Source organism: Streptopelia decaocto (assembly GCF_964273445.1).
Source record: "Streptopelia decaocto genome assembly, chromosome: Z".
NCBI classification, from domain to species: Eukaryota; Metazoa; Chordata; class Aves; order Columbiformes; family Columbidae; genus Streptopelia; species Streptopelia decaocto.
In genome coordinates, this window is record NC_138657.1 from 52249222 (window position 1) to 52262834 (window position 13613).

Below are 13613 nucleotides of genomic sequence, written 5' to 3' on the forward strand. Positions count from 1 at the left end.
AATGTGATTCTATCCAAGTTGGTCAAACACAGGTCCTCAAAATAGTTATTGACAAAGGATTTCTAATTGATTGCTCAACCCAGAGACTCTTTGCACTCAGCTCTAAACGAAGCTACCGAAAAATTATAAACACTACAGCAGTGCATCAAGCAACTGCAATCTCAAATTCTAAATTAGCAATCTTTAGCTTAATCTCTCTTTGTTCCTTCTGCTACTACCTCACTACTTGAGGCAGTTCCGAAGATAATCCCATCAGTGCAGGAGTTACTGAGAAAGGTCTGAGGAATAGAAGAATTATGTTTTTAGAACAGATTTGTGCATAATGCAATGTATGAACACCGAACAATTTGAACAGACTAACTACAAAAAGCCTGAATTAAGGCTACTTGGGCATGTTTCATTATGTCCTTTGAAACTTTCTAAATGTTGAACTCTGCAAACATAATGTAGATTCAACACTGGTGTTTTGTGGTGTATGTATCTTAGAAAAACACCCAAATCATTAGAAACACTTACTTCAGCTTATTTACTGCACAACACAGCGGAAAATATTTATGGATTTTGGCCAAACTGCCGCTGTTATATCTCAAAGAAATAACAGACTGACTTTTCTAGCAGAGATTGTCTGACAGTAGTAAGTTAATCTAAAGCACTGTAAGTAGGCAAGAAATTTCTGTACAGGAAGCTTGATATGAACTATGCAGTCTATATAGGAATGTTCGTTCAGTAGAACAAAAAGATAAGGGGAGATGAGAAGACCAGTACTGCAAAAGTCAGTGAAAATACCCAGAGCTCAGCCTTTCAAACCACAGTGTGATTTTTCACTAAAGAGCACCTGTTTCCCAGCAGGGAGCATTGGCTGAATTTCTCTTGGAAAAAGAGCATCAGCATGAGCCCACTGCCTTAGCTTTATCAGTTCTACAGTTTGTTTGATAATGTCTGGTCATGATACCAGTTACCCACGTTAGCATTTGTTAGCTGCAGGTTGCTTAGAACAGCCTGGATGTCATTCCACTTGAATCTCTGATGGCTTCCAAGTAAGTACATAAATACATGAAATCTCATGGGAGATTTAAAAACCTAACAAATCACTTACTCAGCAGGTAAAAGGACTAGAAAATCGAAAATATTACATCCACATGGAAAATGTTACCTTCAAAAATGAGTTTTGAAACACAGCAAGAACATCAGACAACAGACATTTAAGAATTAAGCTAAATTTCTAAGGGTAGTAATCTTTGTACAAAGGGAAAACTTTTTTTTTTTAATTTTTTATTTTTTAATATGGTCACTTGGTGAGAAACCAGTGAAAAACTAACCAGGTGAAAAAGTAAAAAAGCTATATACTAGCAACAGCACAATATGCCATATAATGGTGAAATTACCATCTCTTTCATTCCTAGAGATAAATTTATGCACTTTGCCTATACTGCAGTACCATTCTCTGTAAGTAAAGAAATTAAAGAAAGATACAGGTTCATTCTACTCCTTGGAAAATAGTATGTTCTGGCAGAAAAAGAACAAATAGATTGTAAGGTCATCTAGCCTAACACCCCACTGAAAGCAGGGCCAACTTGCATCTGATTGCTCAGAGCTGTTTGAGTGATCAGTATCTCCAAAGATGGAGATTTCACACCCTCTTTAGATGCCTGTTCTCGTATATGGCTGCCTTCACTGTGAAAAAATACTTACCATGTAACCTGTTGCATGATGCCTTTACAACACTTCTAGGTGGTGTAAATACCAAGTATTTAATATACAAGAGCAATGTTCTATTGGCTAAATTCCAAAATTGAAATTCTTTGAATCCCTCTGATTAATTTTTGCCTATTAATAAATTTTCCTAAAGAATGTCACAGAAACTTAGAGCCAAGTTACTGTGGTTATCTATATGCATACAGCATATTTAGCAATAGCAGAATAGCTACCATGACTCTCTCTACGGTGAGATGAGGAACTAATGTGTACCAAAAGTATTGCCGGACAGGAACTAAGCTGGCCCATACTGTAATGCTGTATTTCATCTTATCCAACTTTAGACATCTAATAGTTTGATGTTGAATTTAAGTTATTAATTTGGATTACATACAGAGCCAAGAGGGAGAGACAAGACGTATCTGGGTTATCGATGGTACCTCAAGCTACTTTCTTTCTGTGATTACAGAAGGTGGTTTGACAACTGTAACCAATGCGAGGAACTGTAGCGCAATCTATCTTAAAAAAATGATGATTCATTTTAGCAGCTACTGGCATGTTGTTATACAATGGCTCTCTAATTCTGCTTCTTCCTATTTTAAAGATTTTGACTTGAGAAAACGACTGAGAAGTTCAATTGAGCAATCATAAAACTCTAATTCTTATTTTCATAATAAAAATTTGACTGGCTTTGTCTGTATCCTATAGCTAGATGTGAAAAATACATTATGGGATCTTTCAGCAGGGCAGGAAATATATAAGGCTCATTACAAGGCCTTCATTACAGTTCATTACAGAACTTTGTCTTGTCTTTACCTAGTATATTCTGATGAGATATTATCTGCAGAAAGAGCATTTACAACTAGCACAGATAGAGTCCCAATCAGTGTGCACCATCACTGAGTAATGAGGTTACTAAGTAACCTAATTCACTAAATTATCGGCATTTCTCCATCTTCCTTTCATTAAGTGTCTAATCAAATATGAAATCATTGGATAGATGCATTTTCGCTGAAGCAAGGACATCTACTTTGTGGGTAAAAACACTCTTTGAGATAGATTTAAGTTCTGAATCTAGTATCTAGTTTTACAGAGTTTGGCAGCTTTTTAACTATATTTATCTGTCTTTTGCTATAAACTAGCATTGTTGGATAAATAACAGGGATACTAAAGAATGAGTTTAGTACTAAAACCATGCCTTATTGCTCCACCAAGTGCCCTCAAATATCACACTCAAAAAATACACCTAATAAAATGACTGAGATAGTCTTCTCACTGATTTGACTGACAGCTAAAACATATGGGACCGCTATTTTAAAAGAAGAAAAATTCAGACTTCTAAACTACAAGGGCATTAGTGACACATGCCTGATATGGCACATTTCTGTAACAACAATTATAACGAAATAGGAATACAGCTTTATTTCAGTAGCTGCAAAGCTTCAGTGGAATACTTCATTCTACAGTTTGGTGCTTTGTCTTTCATGAATACCCATGCATGTCCTAAAAGACTGTTCTTGTTTTGTTTTGGTTTTATTTTTTAAAATCAGGATCAGTATGTTTGTGCAATTCAATACCTTTCCGATGAAACTGCAGTGATCCTAGCAGACATATGGACTTGAGCATTTCTGTTGTGTACATTTCTAAGCAACACTGTAACTGGATGTATAGTCTACAGATTTCAGGATGAATTTCACCATCTTCTGGGCTGCAGTAAAAGAGAAAAATTTTAGTTAGGAATGGAACTGGAAGAGAGGGTCATCAAATCCACTTCCCTACTGTTGCAAGCAAACACATAGTAATCTGTTTCATTAAGCTATGTGTATATAATAAAAACCCTGTTTCTACCAAACTCTATTTACAAACAATTTTCTAGCTCTATAAAGCTGTAGACTTAAAACAGCTAAACTTGGGTGGTCTTTGTAAGATTTCAGGTCTTCTCCTCTGTATATTTTTGGAAAAGAGGTAAGTAAGTGTCTGAGATATCTTCTCCTTTTTAAAAGCTTGGGCTAAGTATTTTCTGGTACATTAAAGGGTTATTTTACCATCCAGTTCCAGTTACTATTGGTCCCGGTGCAGATGCATAATCAACCCTACTTTGAAGACACTCTCATCAGAAACAAGTCAGTTGTATTATTTTGGTTCTATACTTTCTGCCTGAAATTCTTCCCCACCCACCCCGTGTCTAAATTAGTAATCAAGTGATACTGCACTGCGAGGAGAATGGGATGCTCAAGAATTGTTTTCAGAAAAGTAGTAATAAACTTGAAAATAAAAACTGAAATCAAGAGTAATCCTACCCCTCCAATTAATTGCTTAAGACACTAAGAGAAGAATTTACCCAGATCCAGGAACCAATTCTCAAGCCTGGCTGTAAAATCATAGAATCATAAAATAGTTTGGGCTGGAAGGGACCTTCAAAGGTCATCTTGTCCAAACTCCTTGCCATGAGCAGGGACATCTTCAACTAGATCAGGTTGCTCAGAGCCCCATCCAGCCCGGCCTGGAATGTCTCCAGGGATGGGGCATCTACCACCTCTGTGGACAACCTTGGCCAGTACAGTGTGTTTCCAAAAGACGGATCCAATTTCAAAGCAGTATATTTAACTATGGCAACCTGTTACAATTACACAAAAATTTACAAACAGCTCGGAGAGGCATCTAGTGGTAATTATTTGAAACTCTATGCCCTACCCTTTCAAGTGATCAGAGTTTCATTCGTGGGCAGCCCATAGTTGCAGAGATAATAGTGTGATTTCAAACTGGGTCCACCTTTTACAAACACCCTGTTTTTTAATACCCTCATTGTAAAAAAAAGTCTTCCTAATGTCTAGCCTGCATCTCCTCTCCTTTAGTTTAAAACCATTTAATCATTTCCCCTTGTCCTATCATAACATGGCCTGCTAGAAAGTCTGTCCCCATCTTTCTTACAGGTCCCTTTTAAGTACTAAAAGACTGCAATAAGGTGTCCCCAGAGCCTTCTCTTCTCCAGGCTGAACAACCCCAGCTCTCTCAGCCTGTCCTCACAGCAGAGGAGTTCCAGCCCTCTGATCACCTTGGTGGCCTCCTCTGGACCCTCTCCAACAGGTCCACACATTAAATCTCTCTTTTGTAGGCTGAGAATGCTTCACAGGCATAAACATAATGCTTATAAACTTAAGCTTTTTTCTGTAAGTGCTTAGGAAGTGATTTACTCACTTACACCTCAGAATAAGGTTTTCAACACTCCTTCTAAATGTACTTTCAATAGGCCAGGAAGTGCAAAGATTGAAGAGTTAAGATTTCAGCCATTTCATGTTCAGACATTCTTGCTATTGGTTTCCTACACAGCGACGTTAAATGGTAAGATAAACCTCAAAACTGGATTTTATAACAACTACAGTAATCTGCTTTTCTAAATAACCTGAACCTAATGGCATTTCTAAATAACACTACTAAGAAATGAAAAAAAATTTTCAGCCCACTTTCAGATTTCTAGCCTATGAATAATAGAAATGATGCTTTTACAATGAAAAGATTGCTCGCATTCTTTACAGTGCTTGAACTTCCTGAGTTAAACTGATGCTTCAACAGACCCTCCCATATATGAAACAAAATTAGTCTTGTGGATTTCCTCATGCAAACCAAAGCAACTTACCTGATAAATTATTCACAGCAGCACTAGATTGGGCTGCTATGGTTGAATAATTTTCAATACAAATCCATGCCAAAGGCTTTGAGTCCTACAGCATGCAATGTCTACTTGAACTAGTAAAATAGGTTCTTTCTGACCTAAGACAAGAGGTTATTATTTACACCTAGATCCAGGGTACAGTTGAAATGGTAAGCCCTTTTGTCAAGACCAAAACTTCAAAACTTCATTTTAAGGAAAATCTTCTCAGTTTGTGCTGATACAATCTTACTGAAGTACAGTTCAAATGATTACTGCATACTAAAACCTGTTAATTCTTGCATTTGAGATTCACTCTTACTTCTAGCAAAGGAGACCATAAGTTGTTTTGAAAGTGTGTACGTTCTGCTACAGATTTCAGTGATGTCAAGGAAGAATATACTTAGTTGTATCCTGGGGTAAGAAAACAGGGCCAGTATAAGATAGGCCCTGATGCATGTGGCTCAGTGGGCAGGAGGAAGATGCTACTTCAAAGGAATATTTGATGCCAAGATTTGCCACAATCTGCCTTCAACAAGGAAGAAACTGTGGTTTTCCAAGGTTCTAAAGGGTTCCTGTCCCCACAAGGGACACCAGAAATCAAATGGAATCATGAAGGTTCCATAGAAGTGTTGAGAACCTTCCTAAAAGGAAAGAGCAACCTTAGCACTTCCATAGCATATGAAGAAAAGACTATGGGTGTTTGTACATGCCAAGAAAAAGTGGTAGGAACCACAGCACTGTTAAGCTGTACAACCAAGAATGCTTAACCAACCAAAAAATGCAGCCAAAAAAAACCCAAAGCAAAAAAGCAAGCAAGCAAACAAACAAACAAACAAACAAAAAAACCAACAAGGTTGGAAAAGACTGAAGATTGAAAAGAAATCATGACTTAGTCAGAAGGGATAAAGGAAGATCAGTCCCACCTGCCAATCCATTTCAAAGTAGACCTCCTAAAAAAGGCAGGAAATGAATGACTGGAGTGCAAATTGCAACTGCTGTGGTATGTGTTACTTCAGGAGCAATACCACACATGATAATAAACCTGCCCAGGAGCTTTATTTCTTTTGGCTAGACTATAGTATGTGTGTGTCTCTTCAAGCCACATCTACTTTTCTACTTCTAAAGTTAAGTTTGTGTTTATTGAAAAATTATGCCATGCACAATATGGTATTTCCTGCATCTTAGCATAAATATGGAATAAAGCTATAGTGCCAGAACAAAAAAGGTTTCAGCCCCAATATCCTGAAGATGTCTTCTCAGATGTTTCCTATATTCCATCCTATTCTCAATGATGCCAATTAGGAAAACATTTGATAGCCTTAAGATACTGAATATTTTTCCTGAGAAATTAGCGGCCTGACTTTTTGTTTGCTTATTCAGAGTCAAAACCTTAACTCATATAAAACCACGTATTTCCTAGAAATGGATCCATGTTGAAATCTCATGTTCTTTTCAAAGGACATGAACATAAATACTTTTAGTGACTGCATAAACACTAGTATAACAAAGAATGCTAGAACTGAAATGTTGGAAATTATGCTTAGAAGACACAGAGCATTACAACACACACATGTATATAAAATTATTTTGGGGATAAACCAAATGTGATTTTTTAAAAGCTGTACTTAATTGCAGACTCATAAGACACCTAAAAGTCCTACTTTATAGATTACAATATTTTATATTTTTTACCTTGCATTAACTATCTAGTACTTTTTTATCTTGCATTAATCCATAGTACCTAGTCCTGGTTTAACAAGACTTAACATTTTCTGCAGTTTGCTGCTTCTTTCATTTTTAACCAATCTATTTGTTATATGAATTGCAGATGTTATACCTGTGATCAATTTGCTCATTAGAAATGGACTGTTCTCTCTACATAAACAATAACCACAAATTTAACAGCATTTCTCTTCAAATCAGAAGATGGCAAGAACAGTTTTTAGTACAATTGTATTAGTATTAACCAAAGAAGATAAAATACATATTGCCCAGATATACATTTAATTTGGTGTATATAGATCAGGAGCAGTTCTTCAGAGATAGACTGTTATTTCAAATTATAACAGTATTTTCAACACCAGAATCTACTCGTTCATTTTGCATGTACTGCTCCTAATGATTTCAACGTTTTCTGTAAAAGAGTTACTACAAAATTGGATTAATCTTACAGCAGAATAGGATTCTGATGTTTGATATAAAAGGCAGTCCCAGGAGAAGATATAACCTTACAGAATTCATCTAGCCAAGTAAAGCACAAACAAGCAACTAGGCAAATACAGCAAAAGTACAGGACACCACGTTTTCTTCCTCTGGAACTGTATTTAAACTTTCTGAACTTTGGGTCTATATATACCTGTCTTTATTTCCCTGATAGCTAAATTTAAGAACCATCCGATACATATTTAGATAATACATGGCCTCTTGGAGGCTTTCACTATCCTGATTTGTCCTACCTTTTAGCTTACAGATGAGACTGTTTTATAACCTCTAGTGTCACACATTCTTACCTGTGCATTCAACACTCTTCCCAAGTTCAACACCATCAAATTAATGCAGTAGATGCAGACCCAGCTTTTTTTTTTCCTTTCCATCACGTGCATCACCTGCTGTTCCAGCTTGCTTCCCCATGAGTGAATTTACAGTAATTTCCTTTGAGCTATCCTTACCAACAGAGAGATTAAAGTCTCTGCTTGAGTTTCCTATATGCCTAAACTTTTCTTTCTGAGCAGGGTTTCATTGGTCCTGAAGACAAACAGTTATACAACCAGTGACGGACAAATGAGTCACTGATTTGCCTATTCCACCTGCAGGGCACTGCCCCAGAAACATTCATGTGCAAAGTGGAACCTGCACAAAATAAAGCCACCACAGATGGTAATGATGACCTTCTTCTGATCAGTCATGAGGGCCGTTTCTGGTACGGAGCTACAGATCTACCCTACTCTGTTGTGCAAGCAGAGCTGAATCTGTCTAGCTTTTCTGAAAGCTTGGATACTTTAACCACGGGTCTATCACGATGAGGAGCATGGAAACTTAGATCATGAGAACATAATTTCCTTGTAGCAGATTTAGGTAAAAATGGATTATGGCTGTCCTAGTGTCCTCTGCATGGCTTCAAATGGTAGAAATTATTAAGATTTTTTAGAAGTCATGGCCATTACAGGAACTTTATTTACAAGGTTGAACGTATTTCTTCCTTTCTAGCTGCCTCTGGCAAAAAGACTGAGGATCTACATACAAGTGTAAGAAAACAGTATTTTCCTTATATGGCTATTTCATTTCTAAGAAGCAAAAATGGTGAAAACCCTTCTTTAAAACTTTTTTGGTCTTACAGAATTTTTAATTGTACAAACTAAAAAACCAGCAATTATATACAAGATGATTGGCTAAGAAGACAATTTGAATTTATCAGTAGCTTCCTATTCACAAATGAGCTGGAAGAGTAATTGGAAAGCACAGTAACAGGCATTTTAATTTACTTTTTTTTTTCTGCTGTAAATCTAGTATATTGTTCTTGTATATTTATGAATAGCATGAGAATAAGAACTAGGAAGACCTATGATATACGCATGTCCTGACCCATTCTTGTTTTTTTCAAGGATATGAAGCATCTGTAAATAAATGGACTGTAGGCAAAATTCTTCTCTCATTTGCAAATCCATACTAACAGCAGTGACATCCAAGAAAAATATATTTAATTATCCAAAGTTCATACAATGAGAATCGTTTCCAGGCCACTACCCTCACTGATTGTCTCAAACTGTTTAATTAGAGTTGAATTGCAATAAGGATCACGAGAATTCCATTAGCTTGAAATGAAATAATTTTCTCCTAGCAGGTATATAGACCTCATTTTCACCTCTGAAAGCCACATGCTCTGACGCCAATGCACATAAAGATTTATTTTATAATCCTTGAAGCACCTTCTGTGTAATGGGCTTAAAATTTCCATTTGAAGTGTCATCAATTTCACCTCTCTCAGTAATTTTCTATATGTTCAGTGTCAAGCTGCGAGAAATGTTGAATAGGGAACTAATACAGACATAAGTTTCAGAATGTTTATTATGGTATGTTTATTATTAAATAGCTATAGCTATATTTATATATATATATATAGCTATATATATATAGCTATAGCTATAATTATAATTAAATAGCTATAAATCAAATTTACAAAGAAAAGTTAATGCAAACTTGTATTATTACACCCCAAAGTCAGCTACCACTGTTTCAGTTAGTCCAGTCAATTTCTTTATGGAGATCACTTTGATGTTAAAGAGAAATTTCATATCACGCAATCTCATAGAACTGCTGTGCTAAATCATGTTTCCAGCTGAGCTGTTTAACAGCTTATGGGCAGCTGGACATATGAGAGCTAAGCACAGCACTGAGCACCTGCCTATGAGCCAAAGACCAGTTTCTCATTGCTGGCTTTTGAGCAGCTGCCACAAGGCTGTGAACGGGAATTGTGCTCACTTCCTGCATCCATTGTGAAGTAAAGAGGTACTGATAACGTTCAGACTACAGACTGAAACACAGGAGGTTCCATCTGATTAGGAGGAAAAACTTCTTTACCTTGAGGGTGCCAGAGCACTGGAACAGGCTGCCCAGAGAGGTTGTGGAGTCTCCTTCTCTGGAGACATTCAAAACCCACCTGGACAGACTCCTGTGTGATCTGCTCTGGGTGAACCTGCTTTAGCAGGTGGGTTGGAGTAGATGATCTCCAGAGGTCCCTTCCAACCCCAACTATTCTGTGATTCTTTGATTTACAGGATTTGGATACACAGGTTGTGGCTTCTTGGGGATACTTACCTGTCAGGGGAGGACTGCTGCCTTTCACAAGACTAATGAAACGAATGGCCCATGTGGCAGGGACCAAAGATAGAATTTATGGAATTCTACTGCTCTGAGAAAGCCTCTTGCCAGTGAAGTGGTAAGACACACGTGTTCCCATACATGACAGGGGGGGGGACGGTGAGATGGGTGCACATGTGCTTATGCAAATATTTCACATGTAAGGTGAAGTCTATAGGTACATACAAGCTGGCATATTGCTTAATAACTATCAAGCTTCACTCTTGCCGGATCTTCACTAGAAAACAGTAGTCTTTACTTTTCAAATAAAGCTAAGAGAATGTGTTCCTTCATACAGAGATTTTTTGGGTTTGTTTTTAATTACAAAAACTCTGTACAAATGAAAACCAGATGGTTAGCTTATTACTACTAACAACCACATTTCCCATCCTGAGGACTGTAAGATTCCAGGTCACTTACTTGACCTGGAAACAATTGCTGATGTCTAGGGAAAACTGGCAGATCATTTGTTTCTGTTTTCCTTTTTCTTCTCTCTGTTAAATTATAGCTATATATTAAATACTTTGAAATATTCTGTCCTTTCCTTACTAGGAATTTCTGTTGTTATCGCATGAATACTATACCACCAGGGTGCCATAAAGGATCGAAGTCCTTATTCAAAGACATGAACACTACTCAGTCAGTGAGAAACTCATATTGCTGTGTAAGCCATATTTCTGCAGTTTGAGAACACTGATGTCTACATGAATTAAAAGTACTTAGGAAAGAGAAAATGCTGGTTTATTTCTTTATAAAACAGTAGCTTAAGTTACACAGCTTATCAAGCTGCTACTAAAATTACAAGTATGAATTTTTATAAATACAACATAAATTGAAAAAATTACATTTTCATAAAATTGACGGTTTTGCTTCCACCAAGTCCTGCTTTTTCAAAATCAGGTCATGTTTTTCAACGGAGTATGTTTATGAAGCACTGACAAGAGGTGGAATTTATTTTCCTTTCTATTTTCCTAAGATGATATTTAAAATAGAACCTATAGGGGGAGCTCTTACACCAACCATATAGTACCTGGTATACTGAAGAAAGGTGAAGGCTGCTCTTTGGATACCAATTTTAAAATACAGGAATAAACATGACTAAAATGCCCCTCCTTAACACGAAAAGGTGAAGAGTGAAAATTCCACTTAAAATTTTGATATTTTTTTACAAAATAGATGATTTTATTTTACTGCCAAAATGTTGATTACAACAGAAAAACACCTTCACGCTTCCTTGAGTTCCGACAGGTGTCCAGAATCAATTCCATTGAAATTACTGAAATTTAAGACAACTAAAACTGAACGAAGATTATGTTCTAATTCTGAATGTAACTTAGAAATTTTAGTCACATATTTTCAACAGAGCAGCATTTTACTTTTACAATCATCAACATTTAAAAATACATACTGATGTATCTTTGGTTAACAGAATACCTAAGTTACTTGAAGGGGTTGATACATCTTTTTGCAAAAAAAAAGTTCAAAATATAACATATATAATAGTTCTAAACTATAATGAGTTAAAACAACTATCTAGACATATAATGAAGGCTGCTTGTCTTCAAAAGCTAAAGGAAAATAAACCTTTGGCAAATTCTAAGTGAAAATGAATTAACCAAATTCTGCCTTATGTATATGTTATGTATGAATATATGTACTTCCCATGAAAACAAATGTAAACCGGCTTGATACAGTGTGGAAAATCACTGCCCACAAATATTACCCTGTACGTTGTCTTTCACTTTAGTATCAGAAACACTGCAGCTTAGAAATATATAGCAGCTAAAAGATCATCACACAAACTGCTGTCAATTTCACTATCGTGTGTTATTTGTTCTGTACTATTGTGCTGTAATACTGTGATACAACTGCTACACAACGTGCCAGTCCAGCTAGAGGAAAACCAGGGCTAGTTCTTTCTCGTAAATGGTTACAATGTTATTAAATCAGATTGCTGTTTTGAAGCAGTTACACCAAAGCTCTCCAATAACAGAAGACAAATTTTATTTAGTTAGACCAATGTAAATCTCCTATTACTCTGGAAAGGCTGATGGAGTAAATCTGGGGATATGGTAACACAAGCAGAATAAAAACAGAATGCAGTGATTTATATTGTAGAGACATTTCTAACTTCCAAGTTGATGGCAGTTTAGGTATTTCCATGCTAGAACAATTTACCTACAACAGCAGGAAATACACTTTTCTTACCCTTTCAAGAAAATCTCACTGACTTCCATAGAAGTTATCTGATAAACTAAGGGCCATCCATCTGTGGTCTGTAAATCACAATAATTTTGAATATGTTGTTGTTTCCTTATTCTGGCACGCTCCCCTCTTTCAGAAATAACCCCAAAGGAAAAAATATAGCATCACTTAGATTACTGGAGTCTTGAATTTTTTTATGTTGAAGTTCTACCATTCTTTTGGAAACTTACTATATAATTACTACAGATGCAGTAACTTTTAAAATGGACTAATTAATTATTAATTAATTAATACTATGATTCTTCCACACTCCTGACTTCACGTCATCAGGACAAGTATCACACACCGTACTTAAGAGCTGTGCATGTACTCAGCAGCGTATCCAGTATTTGCGAGTCCTAGTCAGAATACTTTTTTTTTTAAACTATCAGAATCACAGATTGGAATTTTCTGGATTTGTTCTCTCAGAAGTGCATGTTACCAGCTGAATCAACTGAAGTGTGGACAACAAGTAAACTACCAGAGGCCTATCCAAACTATTGCAGTAGGAACGAAATCACTTTGTAAAACTTCTTGGACTTGAGTCAAACAGCATTAATGCAAGACGTTTTATTCACACTTGCTCCACTTTAGGTAAGACTAGGTGTATTGGGTGTAGGTGGCAAGGTTTTAGTAGCAGTGGTGGCTGCAAGGTGCCCGCTGTGGGAGGAGGCAAGGGGCTGCGCTGCACCTGACATGGCCGGCTCCAGACAGTTCCTCACAGCAGAGCCAAGGCAGGACACAACTGAGCCCATCAGCCAAGTGTATGGCACCTCTTTGAAAACTTACTGCAAAAAAAAAAGAGCAGAAAAAACAGAGAGAGAGACGAAGAGGGAACAAAGAGTGAGAAACAAGAGAAGGGAACGTCAAGGTCAGAGAAAGGAGGAGGAGGTTGTCCAGGGCAGAGCAGATCTTCCCTGCAGCCTGCAGAGAGGAACACACCAGAGCAGATGGAGATTCCTGAAGGAACTGCCAACTGTGGAGAACTTACATTGGTGCAGATTTTCCTGACAGGATTGCAGCCCACGGATGAGCCCAAGCTAGAGCAGAGGAAAAGCGTGAGGAGGAAGCGAGGCAAAGCAGAACTGCTGCGGACAGTGACCCCCCTATTCCCCATTCTTCCTGCACAGCTCTGGGGCGGGGGTTGGTGGAGGAGTCTGGGATG

General features: G+C 37.1%; 1 protein-coding gene across 1 annotated transcript in view; it reads right to left on the reverse strand.

Annotated features, from left to right (window-relative positions):
• Positions 1–13613, reverse strand: part of RGS7BP (regulator of G protein signaling 7 binding protein) — a 43716-nt gene that overhangs the window by 12297 nt on the left and 17806 nt on the right. The window contains exon 3 of the mRNA XM_082074319.1: positions 3273–3403. Coding sequence (XP_081930445.1) covers positions 3273–3403 — 131 coding nt within the window. The remainder of the gene's footprint in view (positions 1–3272; positions 3404–13613) is intronic.